At 37.5% G+C, this 16,913-nt stretch overlaps 1 protein-coding gene across 1 annotated transcript in view; it reads right to left on the minus strand.

The window, feature by feature from the left end:
• Positions 1-2,751: 2,751 nt before the first annotated feature.
• The window catches only part of LOC124712792 (5-phosphohydroxy-L-lysine phospho-lyase-like), a 316,431-nt gene continuing 302,269 nt past the window's right edge, over positions 2,752-16,913 (minus strand). The window contains exon 11 of the mRNA XM_047242898.1: positions 2,752-3,092. Within this exon, the coding sequence (XP_047098854.1) occupies positions 2,987-3,092 (106 nt within the window). The 3' untranslated portion in view covers positions 2,752-2,986. The remainder of the gene's footprint in view (positions 3,093-16,913) is intronic.

The following is a 16,913-nucleotide window of genomic DNA, read 5'->3' on the forward strand; positions in this document are numbered from 1 at the left end:
TAATACGATCATATCCTAACCTAACCACAACCTTATGATGTGCAATATATCCAAAAAATGGCAATCAACAATCTATGGCAAAACTAAAATCACAGTTGCTTTGTTCACAGTGTTTAAGGCTAACCTCAATGAGAAAACTAGAGACTGAAATATTTCATACTATGTTTGTTTGCGTAGTCATCTTCTGCACAAAAATTTTGGGTTTAACTGTAAATGCAAACTTAATTTTTTCCTGCCACTGGTTACCTGAAACCATTCTGACACTGGCTACACAGGATGCTGCATTACCAACCAATGAGCAGTCCTGGTTACCACTTGCTTGCAAGTTGTAAACGACATATGCAGATTCCAGACAATAAAAGAATGGTAGGGAAGAGAAATAAGAACTAATAAAAAGGTCAGTATGATGATGAAAATGTTGTGGCAAAGTACTAGAAATAAAAAAAAAATACATTTAGGGTAAACCAATTAACTGAATAAAAATGATAAAGTCTTCTGATTAAATTAAAAAAAATAAAAAGTTTGTCTGCATTAGTCAAGACTTGAATCTTTAATGTTTGACATGCCAGGCTAAATTGCTAACTACTACACTATTCCATTAAATTACAAAGTGCTGTTGTAATTATGACTGCAGTGTCCCAGCCACAAAGAGAAATTGACAGCCTTCAAAAATTTGGCTTCACACAATGTTGTGCAAAGGTTACTTAATGCAGGCCGATCTCTATAAATGACTCTGACTTGCATCTTGTGAAGAAGGATCCAGTAGTGTTTGGTTAGTGCTGTGTGGTGTGGTCATCATGTATCATGAAATAAGAAATAAAAGGGCCAGACCCAAGATTTGGGACCAAAACAAATCAAGAAAGAAAGCTGGACAAGGAATTGGAAGTAAACTAATTGTTGTGACAGTTCAGCAATGGTGACAGGTTCGGGGGTGACGTTGAGTGCTCTGATTGGAAGAAACTAGCTATATTGAGTGAAGTGTCAATAATCAAGTAATTTTAGTAAGACTATAGTATGGCATGCATGCCTCACCAATTACCACTTATTTCTCTGACTAACAACTTCACAAATGCAGAGCCAACTGCTTTAATTTTATAATTTTAACAAAGTATCAAGCTGCTTTGGATATATGAATTCAAATGCTAATTGCAGTCGCTGAAGAAGTCATTCAGAGTATTCTTAGCACCAGAGCCTGCTATTAATTTGAGTGCTTCTGACAAACTAATAAACTGCCAATTGGGTGACTTGTGCATCAGTGCCATCAAATGAAACACTATCAGCATCACGTGACATGCCTGCTAGGCTATTCTACTCACTGTGACAATTCCTACTGCTGCCATTGTTGCTGCCAGGTGCTGCTGCTGTTGCTGTTGCTACTGATAAGTGCTGTCCACTGCCTTGCACCACTGTCTGTGATCTCATAACATTGATAACCCACCTCAGTAGGCTATCTGTGACATCACATTGTCTGCTATCTGCCATTGCTGCTGCACTGCACCTGGCCACTCTCCAGAATAACTACCCTGACCCAGGCACTGTTTGTCTGTAGTTGCTGGTTCTGGCTTCTTCTTTCTTCTCCTGGTGATGTCCTTTTCCTTGATATTGGTAAGGGCCCATCATTTATCCAGAGAGGATGATAAGATTGCTCTTTTGCTCATCCAACTCTGCTGCTGGGCTGCATACTAACTGATCAAGTAATGCAAGGGGTTCTCAAAGCCATTCTGTCTTCTTTTTTAATGCTGGGCTGAGAAGGTTCTGTATTCCGAAGAAGGATGACCTATTTCAACAATCTGTTGCACAGCAACAACTGCACCCTAATCAACGACCAAAACAATGGGCACCATAAAATATTTACCTATGTCGCATTCAGTGAGTGGACTAGATAGTTAATGATATAGATACTGAGGAAGATTCATTCAGTGATGTCTAACTGAATGTTTTGAAGGAATTATGGAACTCAGTTGAGAAATGTATGAACAAAATGCAAGACTTGAAGAACAACAATCTTTAAGACTCATAAGACTAAAAATGAATGAATGAAAGTACACTATTCCTGACTGGCAAAATAACGATGCGAGCAGAGCCAGAGCCCGCGCCTGACTTACAGGGACATCCCTCTTGGGCAGAGGCCACTGGCTTTTGGGCAGTGTGTTACTGCTATATAGTTTTGCAGTGGCAACATCTTCAGATGCCCCAAGTGGCATCACCTCACATGAGCCTGCATGTGACCGTAGATGGTCAACTCAGTGATCTGCCATGCCCATCAGTAGCAGGACTTGAATTCAACATAATCATCTGGCCATGCCTAAGCCAATACTTTTCCTGCAGTGTAGCCTTTGTATTCTCAAGAAAAAGCATTCTGTCTGACTTCTGCTGCTTGACTTTTGGGAGTTGCATTGTCCATATATGCAACAGGTGCGGCATGAAGAGACTGAGCTGCTGCTCTGAGTGAACTGGCATGATGTGGTTGTTACACACACTAAGGATGTATTCACTGCTGCTCTATTGTATGCTGCTGTTGATATAAAGTAAAATCCATTCTTTGGCAGATTTTTATTCTGCATGACAAACAAGTATGTTTCATTAATAGCTATTAGGAAATGAAAAAACAAAGCTCTCACAAAAAATATCTTCGTGGTTGAACTGATGAGAAGCAACAAAATGACTACAAACTTAAGGATACTGGGTTCCTACATAATATAAATGAAAAGTAGATTTCAAGGTTACCAAAAATTTATTTTCATTAAAAATTTATTATACAATAAAAAACAGCTGCTGGAAAATATTATATTTCTGTCAGTAACAGAAAAAAAGTTTTACATATCATGGTAGCTATTTGTCTGTTTTGTTCAGTATATAGTAGGATCATGCACATCAATTTTTTGGGCATTTGCAGATTCCTGAAGATAGAATTAAGTATTGAAGGCAAATAAACTACATAATGTAATTTTATAATAACTTATTAAAATACTGCAAATAATATATTTCAGTCCATTGAATCATAGTGGTTGCTTATGGAGCTGCCACTACTGTCTTCATTATCAGACTCTAGCTGGTCTTCAGGCCACCTCATTCCATACTCCGCTTGTGTACTGAAACAAATGGTACAGGCATTAATATCATCATTTATCTATCTCTATTTCGTATTTCGATGTTTCATAAATGGCTTATTGTAATGCCACAATGCACCAACACTCAGTTACAAAATTTTTTGTCCAATTTTGTAGACTATACAGTGACAGATGCAAATGATGAGATTTAGTAGTAAGAAATTATGCTCAAATTCAGTGGGAGCAGATTTCAAATCCCACCACATCTCAAGTTTTCCTAAATCACTTCATGTGATTGCTGGGATGGTTCCTTCAGAAAGACTGCATCAAATTGTCTACCATATTCATGTCTACATGACATAATCCACCATCTTTAATACTCTTGCCATTAACAGGGCAATTTGATTGTCAATGTTGCTTGGGTACCTCACCATGCAGCTGGAACATGAAAAGTTCCGCTACACATACCCACTCTAAAGATAATTTGACACTTCAGTTTAGCAGAGAAGTGTCACGGCCTAACTTCATTCTATTTTTGCCTCTGGAATATATTATCAGTATGTATGTTTACTGTGAGATGTTGCAAAAATTGCATCAGACTGTTTAACATGAACTGTGAGATTGGAACTCTCATTTTCACTAAAATTCCCAGCTACATCTCACTCACCACACAACAATATTATGAAAAGGATAGATTGTTGCTCATTGTGAAGATGACACACTGACTTTCAGACAGGTACAATGAAAAGACTGTTCCTCATTAAGCTTTCAGCTAAAGCTGTCTTCAGAAAGGAAACACACACATATTCACACAAGCAATCACACATCATGTACAAATGACTCCTATCTTCAACTGCAACAAGAACAGGAGTGGATTCAGTGTGGGTCACTATGTATTATGTTCCTTTGGTCTAAATTTACTTGCATTCATGTGACATAGGTTATCAATGCAACCTTTTACTTTCTGTTGTTAATATAAGATTACAGCCATGCAAGGAGATGTCATTAATGCCATAATAAATTAGTTTGCCTGGTACAAGTTTGTTGTTCACACAATGAAATGCTTTGATGATGCCATAGAATATACCAACAAAACAATTTTTCTTCTTTAGCTCTACCAAGCCTAAATTGTGAAGTTTGAATCACTGTTTCTATTGATGATCTTTTATAAAATGTAATCTGAGAGGGAATTAACAAATTCTGTTCAGAAAAAAATCATTGGCATTATGTCTTAGGCCATAATCTCAAAAACTTCAGAAATGGCTATAGGAAATTAAACGAGGCATAATTAGAGGTGAATTTTTCTGTCCAGTTTTCTAGATTAATTAGATAGTTAGTTTCATGTTCCATGCATCAATTAGTTAGATAAATCATAATTATGTGAAAGAACTCATATTACATCTGTATCAAAAATTTATTTGTAAATTGGCTACATGCTGAACATTTATAACTTTTTTTTTAAACATACAAATGTGAATCAGTAATTCTTCTATGAAATACAAGAAACTGTCAAGGAGAAACTTTGCTTTCAAATTTTACTTTCCTGTCTGTCAGATATTTTATGACCCCAGGTAAGTGATGGGTGTTACTACAGAAAGTTTATGTCTCTCAGGAAGTGTGACCAGATTCACTGACTGATTACAAGGACACCTTCAGGAGAGACCTATCAAGTCAGCACAAGTTTTAATAACAATTAATATCATCATGTTACATTACAAATGTTCTAGAGAAGCTTGGTATCATGTTGTTTAAGTGTGGTCACCCAACTGTATTTTTACCATGTATGACCAAATGGTTTTGTACTGTACACTTGGAAATGGCTTAACAGCTGAAACTGCACAGTAGAGAAGAATGCAAAATAAAAGCATATTTTAACCTAAGTAACAGGGCAGTGGGTTACTGTCGTTCAAATAATTAGTTTTTTCTGTGGATTCCATTGTAACTAAAACTTCTCTGGTACTTGAGTGTGCTGAAGTGAGAAAAAACTGCAGGGGGAGACAGGTACTGGAATAACAAATAAAGAAAGACATCAGGGATAAGTGTGAAGGACTGGTATGAGATGAAGAGGTAGTCACAATAGAGGTGGTCATGATGGGTTGAAAGAGCAGCTGTTTCAGCTGTGTAACTATATTTACTTTACTACTCTGTGTTTCAGAAGAATTTAGCCTAAGAAAAGACCTAAGCAACACATTTCGAATCACTAGAATAGTATGGATACTGCTTTAGTTGGACCTGATGCATCTTGTAATTAACTGCGCCTCTTACCAGAAACGTTAAGATGTAATACCTGCCATATACGTTTTGGCCAGGTGAGCTATACCCAAGGCACTGAAGCTATTGCAAAGGTCTGTACTGAAGCTGTAAGACTTGCAACATCCTCTATATCTTCTCACTCATTTTAGAAGCAACCTATAATCCAGTATTCTAACATGGGCTAATATTTAGGACAATGGTGTTTGAAGTCCTATTTGACCATCAAGATTTAGGTTTTTTATAATTTCCCTAAATCTCTTAATAAGATGAATGATGGGATGGTTCCCTTGGAAGAACGTGGCTAATTTCCTTCCTCAGTGTTAACTTGTGCTCCATCTGTACTGACCTCATTGTTGACGGTATGTTAAACACTGCTCCACTCAACTTGCAGAATGGCTAAATCACCTCAAAGTTTCAGTATTAGAAATTGTTTTTCCTGTACTGTGTAGCAGTAGTGATGGTCTCTGTGTCTCCTCACACAGATTGTAATACAATGTTGCACATGAAAACAATGCTAATATTCCCCAAACTGATTTGCATTTCTAATGTTTAGCAACAGTTTGCACATTTTCCCATTTTGACACTGATGTTTGCACTGCTTTTACTGTTGATGCTGGAAATCCTATTCCCCTGGATACTAGTGTGATCACCCTTTATTCTAAAAAAACTTCTTGCTTGTAATCTAGGGCAATATGATCCTATTCTTTGCTAGGTTTGTCAAACAGTTCACTTAACTGAGAAACTGGCTTGGCCTTTCCTTTTCTGTTTAGGTGCAGACCGTGGCTTGTGTGATCTGTACGATTCATTTCACTAAGGTCTACCAATTGTATGTAGTTGAATTTGTCACACAATTTTTTTTTTAGCTCAGAACTGCACAATTTCACTGGTTACCCCAAAAGTATGATGCCATATGTCATAAGTGAAGACTTTTGTAAATGAAAATCATTTATTGACAGTAGCATTGCATAATTGATATTTAGCTTTTAAGTTTAAATATTTGATGTAGTGAAATTTAAATTAAAAGAGGAAATTAAAATTATTTACAAAAGATAGTGCCTACATCATCTGTAAGTCAATTCTTCAACAGAAGAGCTGATTAATAAAGATTGTTTCAGTTATGAAAATGTTAACTGCTTTAGAAATGGAGATCAGTTTAGTTTGCAATCAGTTCACAATCAAGATACATTGCTATAATTTGTTAGATTATAGATAACTAATAATTTTGAGAATACCAAAGTAGCACAAAACTATTAATCATCACAATCTAAGCTGGTGAGTTCACATCAACAACCTACGTTAAAGACTGAATTCATCAGCATTTGCCATTCACTCAGTTTCATCTGTTTGTGACTTGGAAATGATTAAAGCTGCATACCTAGGATATTTCCATTCACTTATGACATATGGCATCATATGTTGGGGTAACAAGTGAAACTGTACAATTCTGAGTTAAAAAAATTGTGTGACAAATTCAACTACATACAGTTGGTAGACCTTAGTGAAATGAATCATAAAGATCACACAAGCCACAGCCTGCACCTAAACAGAAAACGAAAGGCCAAGCCAGTTTCTCAGTTAAGTGAACTGTTTGACAAACCTAGCAAAGAATAGGATCCTATTGCCCTAGATTACAAGCAAGAAGTTTTTTTTAGAATAAGGGGTGATCACATTAGTATCCAGGGAAATAGTATTTCCAGCATCAACAGCAAAAGCAGTGCAAACATCAGGAGCAGATCTTCTGACAGCAGCAGCAGCAACACCTGGATCCATGTCAAGCACCAAGAACCGGACACAAAACCAATATAACAAGTGGAGCAATAGATTCAAAGAAATCCAATTTAAAAATACTGCATCAAACTATTCAATATGCATCCAACAAATCAGAAGAATCAGAAGTGTTATTAGCTGCTGCAGTGCCCAACATTTTCATAATGACAACATGGTTTAAAGGAGAAGGAATTAAAGATCTTCAATCTAATTGGTATAAAATGTAGCATATTACTGCAGAACTGTACATAACGGGGGGGAGGGGGGGGGGGGAGGGGAGTAACACTATATATAGACAGCAAAGCAGGGGATTGCACTCCACAGAAGATCACAAACTGTACAGAATTTTGCTTTGAATCAGCAGCAGTACAAATAAAGTTCATAGTGGGAGTGGGGGTGGGTGTGGGGGGATGCATTGTGTTAGAAATATACCAGTCATCTATCTCATGCATTGAAAAACTTTTACTAGAAATTGATGTGCTACTGCATAAATTAACAAGCAATACACTTATGTAATAATAGCTGGTGACTTAAATATAGACATGCTTAAAGTTGGTGGCTACACAAGAAGTTTTCAAGACATTATAAGGACATACAGTCTCAAGTTTCATGTAAAAAATCCAACGAGACATACAGAAACATCTAGCACATTAATAGACCATGTTCTGTCAAATATACCAATGGACAGACAAAAAGTTCAGGTTATAAATACTGTTGTTGCAGACCATTTTGGACAAACAACTGAACTGCGAGATCACATAAAAACTGAGCAAAATGTAGTGGCTGAATTTAGATGAACTAACCTTAGAAATCTGAACAGGCTAGAATTTTTGAAAAGTGGGATGATATGTATGAGATGGAATCCAAAATTTTCGTGACTGGTGCTGCCATCTGAAAAGTAGGAGTAGTAGATCTTTGCACCACTAGGTGGCGAGAGCTGCATATCTGATGAGTCAGTGTGCACAGTGGCATTTAGTTGGGAGGAAGTGTTGTGTGTCCACATTGATTACTGTAATACTCTGTACTTGGTGTGTGGTGATTTTAATATGGATCTGTGACCAAAACAGTGCATGTGTATCAAATTCTGTGCAAATCTCGGGGAAAGGGCTACGGAGACCCTTGCAATTATTCAACAGATGTTTGGGGGACAGAGAGTGAGCCATACACATGTGTTTGAGTGGCATGCTCGGTTCAGGGTCAGCCGTACAGATGTTGAAGATGATGCTGACAGTGGAAGGCCTGTTAGTGGCACAACGCCAGACATTGTTGCCAAACGTCAACAATTGGTTCCCTCGGATCGACGTCGAACCATTCAAGACCTTGCGGATGAAGTGGGTATTGGTTATGGGACACGTCAATGAATTTTGACTGATGAATTGGGGAAGCATCGTGTCACTGCAAAATTTGTGCCAAGGATCTTGACTGCTGATCAGAAGGCACAGCAGTTGAAGTGTGCACGAATCTTGGTCAGACCGCATCTGATGATCCAACGTTCCTGTCATGGGTTATCACCAGAGCTGGATTTACGGTTATGACCCAGAGACAAAGCAACAATCATCTCAGTGGAAGAGCCTGGGCTCTCCAAGACCCAAAAAAGTGAGACAGGTGAAGAGCAAAAAGGAAGAGTATGATCACCATTTTCTTTGATACCTAGGGAATTGTGCACAAAGAATTCATCCTGCCCAACCATCCCACATACTACTGTGACTTTTTGTGATGGCTCTGGAAAATATGTGGTGGTGATGGCCTGAATTTTGGCATCAAGGGAACTGGCTGCTGCATAATGACAACACACCCTGTCACACGTCCTTGCTCACCAGGACCTTTTTGGCAAAAAACAACATGCGGTTGTACCCCATACTTGCCAGATCTGGCACCTAGCGACTTCGCGCTATTCCCAAAACTGAGACTCAAGTTGAAAGGCCATTGGTTCGACACTGTAGAGAGGATTCAAGAAGCATTGCTGGCAGTGATAAACACCCTCAAAGAACAGGACTTCCAGAAAACATTTGACCAGTGGCAGAAGCACTGGGACCGGTGCGTACGTGTGGATGGGAACTACTTCATGGGTGATGGTGACCATTAGTCCAAAGGTAAGGTTTTCAAAAGATGGTAGCACCAGACCTGAAAATTTTGGATAGCACCTTGTACATAGAGGACAGTGTAGAAAAGAGCTGGTAATCTTCCTGTGGTGTACATATGCAGAATTATTAGGCATAAACCAAACAAAAAATGATTCACCACAGAATTAAAAAAGCGAGAGATGAACCAATTGAACTCTTTGAAACATATCAGAAAGGAAAAGGTCAAGTTGGTCATGAGGCTTATAAGTGTAAGAAGAAGGCATACACTAGGATGATAAGAGAAGCAAAGGCCAGCCACCAAAAATCTGAAATACAATCTTCTTCTAACAACTCTGAAACAGTGTGGAACTATATAAATGAAAACAGAAAAGAATCACAAGCCTTGAAAGATACAAATATAGCATTGAAAAGGGAAGGGAAAGAAGTGAACAATCCAAAACAAGTGTGCAATATTTTCAACCAGTACTATATAGCTATAAAGGTGAAACTTCTAAAACAAAACATATATGTAGCAAAAGGAATGGAAAGTCCCAGAAAGGTGGCCGAGAGTTTATACCTCCTCCCTATGGATGAACCAGAATCTCTTAAAAAATTGGAGCACTAAAAAATAAAAATACAGAAGGTCTGGATGGCATCTCAGCAAAAATAGTCAAACAATGCGCTAGAGATCTTGCTAAGCCTCGAGTATTCCTGATAAATTTAGTAACAAAGCAAGGAATATTCCTAAAATGTTTAAAGATGAGTAATGTTGTTCCAGTATTCAAAGGAGGGGATAAAGGAGAGCCTGGAAACTATAGGCCCATAACAATCACACCTGTTCCATCTAAAACAGTAGTGGTGAAAGATAGGTTCATAAACTTCACAGAGAAGCATAACATCTTAAATGAGGCACAATATGAATTTAGAAAGAGAAGATCCACCAAGACTGCTGTGACAAACTTCATAACACACATCAGTGAGGCATTGGACCATCAAAAGAAAATATCTAATGTATATTTAGACGTTTCAAAAGCTTTTGACTGTGTCTGCCATAAAACTCTTCTACAAAGACTGGACTACATATGTGGGAAAGCTGCTGAAATAATAAAAACCTTTTTTGAAAACAGGCTATAGTGTTGAAATAAAACATAAAATCTGGAAATACAGAGAGAAATGTCTACTCTGATTTTCTGCATGTAAAATATGGAGTAGCTCAGGGTTCAGTACTAGGACCTCTGTTCTTTATCTTATAATATGCTCAATGCTGTAAATGAAAAAGTGATGAATGCTGAACTGCACTGATGGGGGTTATCCTTACAACACATTCTCCACTTCCGTAATTATCCCAGCCTCAAACTATGGTAACATACTGTCCCTACATCTTCTACGCAACAGTTTCCACCTCCTCTGACCTATCATCTCCTCCCCACTCTCAGCTCACATCCTGTTTGTTTGCAGCCCTCTGCCAACACATCTGCCCATCTTTCCCTGATCTTCTCGGTTTTTGCTCCTTTTTACCCCACATCCCTGCCCCACACCTTCCTAATGCTTCACCTGTTGGCATTCTAGTCCCTGCACACTCCACCAGACAGTGTTCGTCTTTCTCCCCACCCATACACTACTATCCCTTCCCTTCCTCTGCCCCTCCAGACTGCTGCTTGCATCCAATGTGATAGTTTCATTTCATTCCAGCCCAAGATGCTGCAGTTTTTTTTTTGTCTGTGTGTGTGTGCCCTTTTAACTCTGCCTGTCTACAACTTGATGTGTCTTCTTTAGCTTCTGTGTGTGTGTGTGTGTGTGTGTGTGTGTGTGTGTGTGTGTGTGTGTGTGTGTGTTTGTTTGTTTGTGTGTGAATGCTTTTGACTGTGCCTGTCAACAACTTTATGTGTCTTCTTTATGGTAAGTAGCAATCCATCTTTTCCTTACATTGTTGGTATTCTGGCCTGGAGATCCCATCGCTTGATTTTGTTAGTGCACAGTATATCATTTTCATAGTATTTGTGTCTTTTAGGTAGCTCAGTTTGTGCAGCACGTTTAGGTTCAAGCTGAGTTTTCCAAATATATATTCTATGTGCTTATTACAGTTTATATTTTCGTCGATTATTATTCCAAGGAAGTTTGTGTATTTGGAGTTCTGTACTATGTACTCATCTATACCAGTGGTGATATCTTCATTGTGTTGGTTTTTCAGTTTTAAATTTAGATGAAGTGTTTTAATATTGTTGCTATGCAAATTTCATTCAGTAAATCTTTATATAGCAGTATCTACTTCTAAGTTGACTATTATTTCCAGATTTTCTGTGTCTTTATTCTTGAACATTACATATGTGTCATCTGGATGAGTTACAAAATTACCATAACTGATAATGTGTAGGATGTGTTTTGCATATAAAGTAAAAAGTAATAGGACAAGAATGGAAACTTGTGGGACAGTGACATGTAGAATTATCACTTCATATCTTATTTTCTATTCTGTCATTTTTGTAATTTCTTTATATTGGCCACTGCTTTTCAGGTATGATATGATCCAGTCTCTTGCATGGCCTCTTATACCACATACTCGTAATATTTCTACTGAAGTTTTGTGGTCTACACAGTCAATGCCTATGTTGGATCCATCAACACTGTTGAGTTCTATGCCAGCAAATATGGTGCATTTATCTTTCTTGAAGCCAAACTAGTTATTGTTCACTAGTTCATATTTCATCAGAAATGCAATGAGTTGTTGTGCAAAAGCTCATGCAGATATTTTTTGAAGACTGGTAGAAGAGCTATGGGTCTATAATTTTGTGGTTTGTATTCATTTTCCATTTTAGTATCGGTTTTATCAATATTGTCTTTGAGAAGTTTGGAAAAATTCCTTCCAGGAATGATGTGTTGATTAGTTGCTTAAGAGGATTCTTGGGCTAATGAATACAGTATTTACTTTATGTAGATGATATTCCAGCAATTGTGCATGAGTTAATAAGAGTGGAAAGCTAAGTGCATTGTATGTGATAGAGATGAAAGGGGAGCAGAGAAAAATAGTGTGTGTGAAATCTTATGGGACTTGACTACTAAGGTCATCAGTCCCTAGAGAAAAATAGGAAAGTCAGAAAATGGAAGATATAGAACACTTAAAGGGAGTGGAAACAGGTATAGTTACTGTGAAGAAATGCTGAGACTGAAGAAATTAATGTAAATGTAGGCCAGGTGGATGGCAAGAACAGAGGACATTTTGTAATACCTTTTACATCAGCATGACTACCACCAAGTTATCGGTTAGGAAGAATGGGTTTAGGCAGAGGATGTATGCTGCAACACACAATATCCTGTTGTTCAGCATGTTCTACAACATGATAGTCATGACCTCAGTGCCTGTTTCACTACATGTCCATCTGGATTCTTCCCCCAGACACCAGTTTCTCAGAACTCTGCAGATGGAAACTGGCGTTACAACATGTCTTTGGTTTTGGCTACACATCTGACCTTAATTTATGTTAATTTCTTTGCTCTCAGCATTTCTTCACAGTAACTATGCGCCTTTCATAACTCTCTTTTAACAATGCAAGGAAAAGGTAGACTCATCCAGTGCAGTCCTCAACAATCAATCTTTCCTTCTAATCCTGTTCAGTAAGTCTTCCCTGATTTAGGGTCCTGATGCCTTTTCCAAACTCTCCACATTTCCTAAACCTCACCAGTTCTTTTCCTCTACCCCTGTATTTAGTACTTGTCTTTTTCCCCCTTAGTTTTTTGCCTACTGGGGCAAAATAGTAATTGAAGTGCTTTATGATGATATTCAGTTCTGTTATAGTTTGTTTTGCTGATCATATAATGTTTATTGGTATGTTCCTGTGGGTTTGATTTTGTACAAATTGAATCTGCAATAGGCCAGCAAGCCTTTTTATCTTGTTCCTAGAAACCAAGACATCCTTCATTATCCATTTTGTTTTTATTGATGAGTTTGGTATTAGTCTTTTTACTAGGTATATTATATTGAGATAGTAAGAAAAGATAGATAGTAAGAAAAGACATTTATAAAATATGTCACTTTATGATGCTATGAAGATTTTTTTCCCAGCATCTTCTTTCTTAAGGCTATTACATTTTTGTTCATTTAGGCTTCATTTTTGATACTTTTTCTTTTGTGGTGATATGTTTATGCATATTTATTGTGTCATGGTCAGATAACAAAACATCATGTGGGTGAATGCACATGTACTAAGCAAAGTCAGTGATGAGAATCAGATTGATTTTGATGGAAGCTAGTCAACTCTATGATAAACATCAGCAGCATGGAAGTGAAAAAATATTGGGTAAATTAAAAATGTTGGGTAAATTCAATGTCAAGCAAGGATAAGGAATGATCTATAGACACACAATATGGAGGAAAATCCTATATATGCTAAATAAATGAAAATTGACTGCAGTTGATCAGTTTTACAGCAAACTAGAAACTTCTTGTTACCATAATTATGTTCCTACACAAAGGTATCCATTTAAATCACCTGAGGGCTTCAGAACCATGCAAAAAGACCAAATTCCAACAGAAGGGAGTCATGAGAAAAATGTTATTGATGTGAGGAGATGCTGATGCAGACTATATCCTAGTTATTTGTAGGATGTAGCCAGAGATGTGCTACAGAAGACTGAATTTACCACATCACAAAATAATTTTATACAGTAAGGCAAAGACATCCAGAAGTGAGCCAACAGTGCTAGAAATAGCTTCAGATCTGTACACAAGACTTAAAGGAAAAGGACAAGAACATCAGTGGTAAATGGGCAGATGCACTAGCAATTGTGATAGGGGCAACAGATGAAATATTATAAGAAAACTCAAAGACAAAAGAGGACATGGTTCCAAGTGGCATGTGGGAGGACTATGAAAGCCATATGGAAAGTAAGAGACCTGTATATGCAAGACAATCAATGTGAGAGCGAAAGGAAAGTATCCAAGAATAGAACAAAGCTAGCAGCTAAGATTTTACATATTAAGAAATGGAATTTGTATTGAACATGATAGAGAAAATAGAGAGAATGAATAATGAGAATAACAGTTCACAAATGTTCCAGAACATAAGATGAAAAATAGGATGGATACAAGAGAGAGGCACAGATCATTAACAACTGAGACAGACACTCACAAGCAAGGAGAAGATACTGGAAAGAGGGTATGAAGCTTTTGAGAGACTGCTGAATGCACAAATAACAGTTTCATGAATTTTGAGCATAGATACGAGATGGAAAGCGAGTTTGTAGTCACTGAGAAAAATGTGAGAGAAGTGACCGGAAGAAAGAATATTGAAAGATCCTCAGTTAGGACAGAACAACTGCAAATATGTTGAAGGCAGGAGGGAAAATGCTGCAGAGAGAACTATAGCCTCATTCAGTCAATATGGAGGTGTAACAAAATTTTAGAAGATTGGAAATCATCTGCAATTATCCCAGTGCAGAAGAAGAGTAGCAAAATGAACTGCAAGATCTGCCACACATACTCCTTTCATTAACCTGTTGACTGAACAGGTACTTCCATATTATTTGGAAGGGTTTCACATTGGTAGTGTAATACTTACAATGAAGCAAATGCTGGGGAAACACTGAGAGTATAAAAGAATAATTTAGGGAATATTTATAGATTATTACATGGAACATGATAGTGTCAACAGGCTAAGACTGTATAACGTATGAAGGTAAAATAATGTACCAATAAAATTGGATAGTGCAGTTGTCAGAGACATGAGCAGAGGTGAAACACTAGGGACAACCATCAAGGGAGTTCGACATACACACAGACATTTTAGAAGTCGATGCCACTACTGTTTAACACAATAATAGAGAAAGTCATACACTTAGGTACTGCTCATCATCCTACGAATCTTTCACAAGAACTAGAACTCTGTAAAAGTCTCATAAGTAGCAGGTCACTGTTTTCACAGGAGAAGAAGTGACACCCTGTGCATCATTTGGCCTAGTGTAGTTGTTAGAATCACTAGCTGCAGCATAAAAGTCCAGGTCTGGTTCCAAGCTCATACTAATATTTGTAATTAAATTTTTAATTACAGAAGAAGTAATACTAACAAAATATTTCCACTACACTATGACATTCAAAATATACAGGGTCAGTATTGAATAAGGTGACAAACTTCAAAAGGAACAAAAAAAATCATATCAACATACATCCAGAAATGAATGGTGAGTCTGTAATAAAGCAATTACTGTTGGGAAAATATGTTAACATATTACTTGGTGTTAATTTATTATTTAGTTAGTGTATACTTGTCAACATGGATAGCACTGATGAACATCATTATTCTCCATGTTGCAGTTTATGTGACTGCAGATAAACTCAAGCACAAGGAAATGTTATTCTCTCCAGGAGCCTGAAGAGATGATTTTTGTCTGTTATAAAGCATATGGAAATGGCAGAGAGACCATACAGATTTACAAAGCCATTTTCCCTGATAGACAGTGCCATACAACTCACAAAACCTTCACACCCAATTTTTGACATTTGTGTGAGCATGAGTCCTTTCAGAGAAATGAACAATCTAAGCAGCCATGGGATGTATGTACACCAGCTCTTGAACAATGGTTTCTACAGGATATAGAGAACAAACACAATACATGCTCCAGATACATATCCTGGTGTCGTGCACCCCTGCATGAAAACTGAAGCTATCCATAATTTGCAACAGGTGCAGTAATAACTGACAACAAATTTCCCTCCATGAGAAAAGCTTTGTCACTGGTTGCTGCAACACACCACCTTCATTATTGGATGTCTGTCATCAATACTCTCATGGATGAAACAACACTTGGTAGAGATGGTATCATAACCCTACATGATCATCATCAATAGGCTACAGAAAAACCACAAGGGCTGGTTGAATCATCTCATCAGCAACAATTTAACACAAAAGTTTTAACAGGGATTGTTGGTAACCCCTTACTCGGACAATTTGTTTTGCTGCACCACCTAATGGACATACACATGAAGAATTCCTATAGAAAATTCTGCCTCTTTTGCTTGATGCAGCTATAACAAAACAAGAAGTAATCTGGTCAATAAAGATGGATTTCCAGCCCATTTCTGTATCACTGTTCATCAACACCTCAACAACATTATACCCAGTCAACGGATAGGACTAGGAGGCCCCTTTGCTTGGCCACTTTGGTCCCCCTTGAACTTTACTTGTGGGGGGCTTCTGGAAAACTGTTGTATATGCTGAACTAGTTGCTGATGTGCAAACACTTGAACAGCATAGTTGTGTAGTCTGTTACACCACTCAGCTACAGCCTGGATCATTCAAAAGAGTGAGGCAATCCATAATGCAATGTGAAAACACTTGCTTTGCACCTATGTTGGACACTTTGCATATTTTTTGTAACATGGGCAAAATCAATATCATGTAATGTGAATTGTAATGTCCCAATTCTAATTCCTTTATTGTACACTCACCATCCATTTCTGGATATATGTCACTATCAATTTTTTATTCCTTTCTCACCAGGAGAAGAATCATCTCCTGAAGTTTGATCCCTTAAGTAATGTAAAGAAATTCCTCCTGTAGGAATATTCCTTGTTTGGGAGGCAGTTCATTTCTACCCACATTTTCACTTCGTTGTCTTTGTGTAATAATCTGTTTTCAGTGTTAGGCACTGGACTGCACTAATGACTTTGCTGTCAAATTTGGGACACAATTCTAGTACCCATGTGACAGAATACCTGCCACTTGAATCTATGTAACACATGGTAACATAAATGATAATTTTTAATATTCAATTGTCATTTGCAAAT

The sequence above is a fragment of the Schistocerca piceifrons genome, chromosome 1, assembly GCF_021461385.2.
Source record: "Schistocerca piceifrons isolate TAMUIC-IGC-003096 chromosome 1, iqSchPice1.1, whole genome shotgun sequence".
NCBI lineage: Eukaryota > Metazoa > Arthropoda > Insecta > Orthoptera > Acrididae > Schistocerca > Schistocerca piceifrons.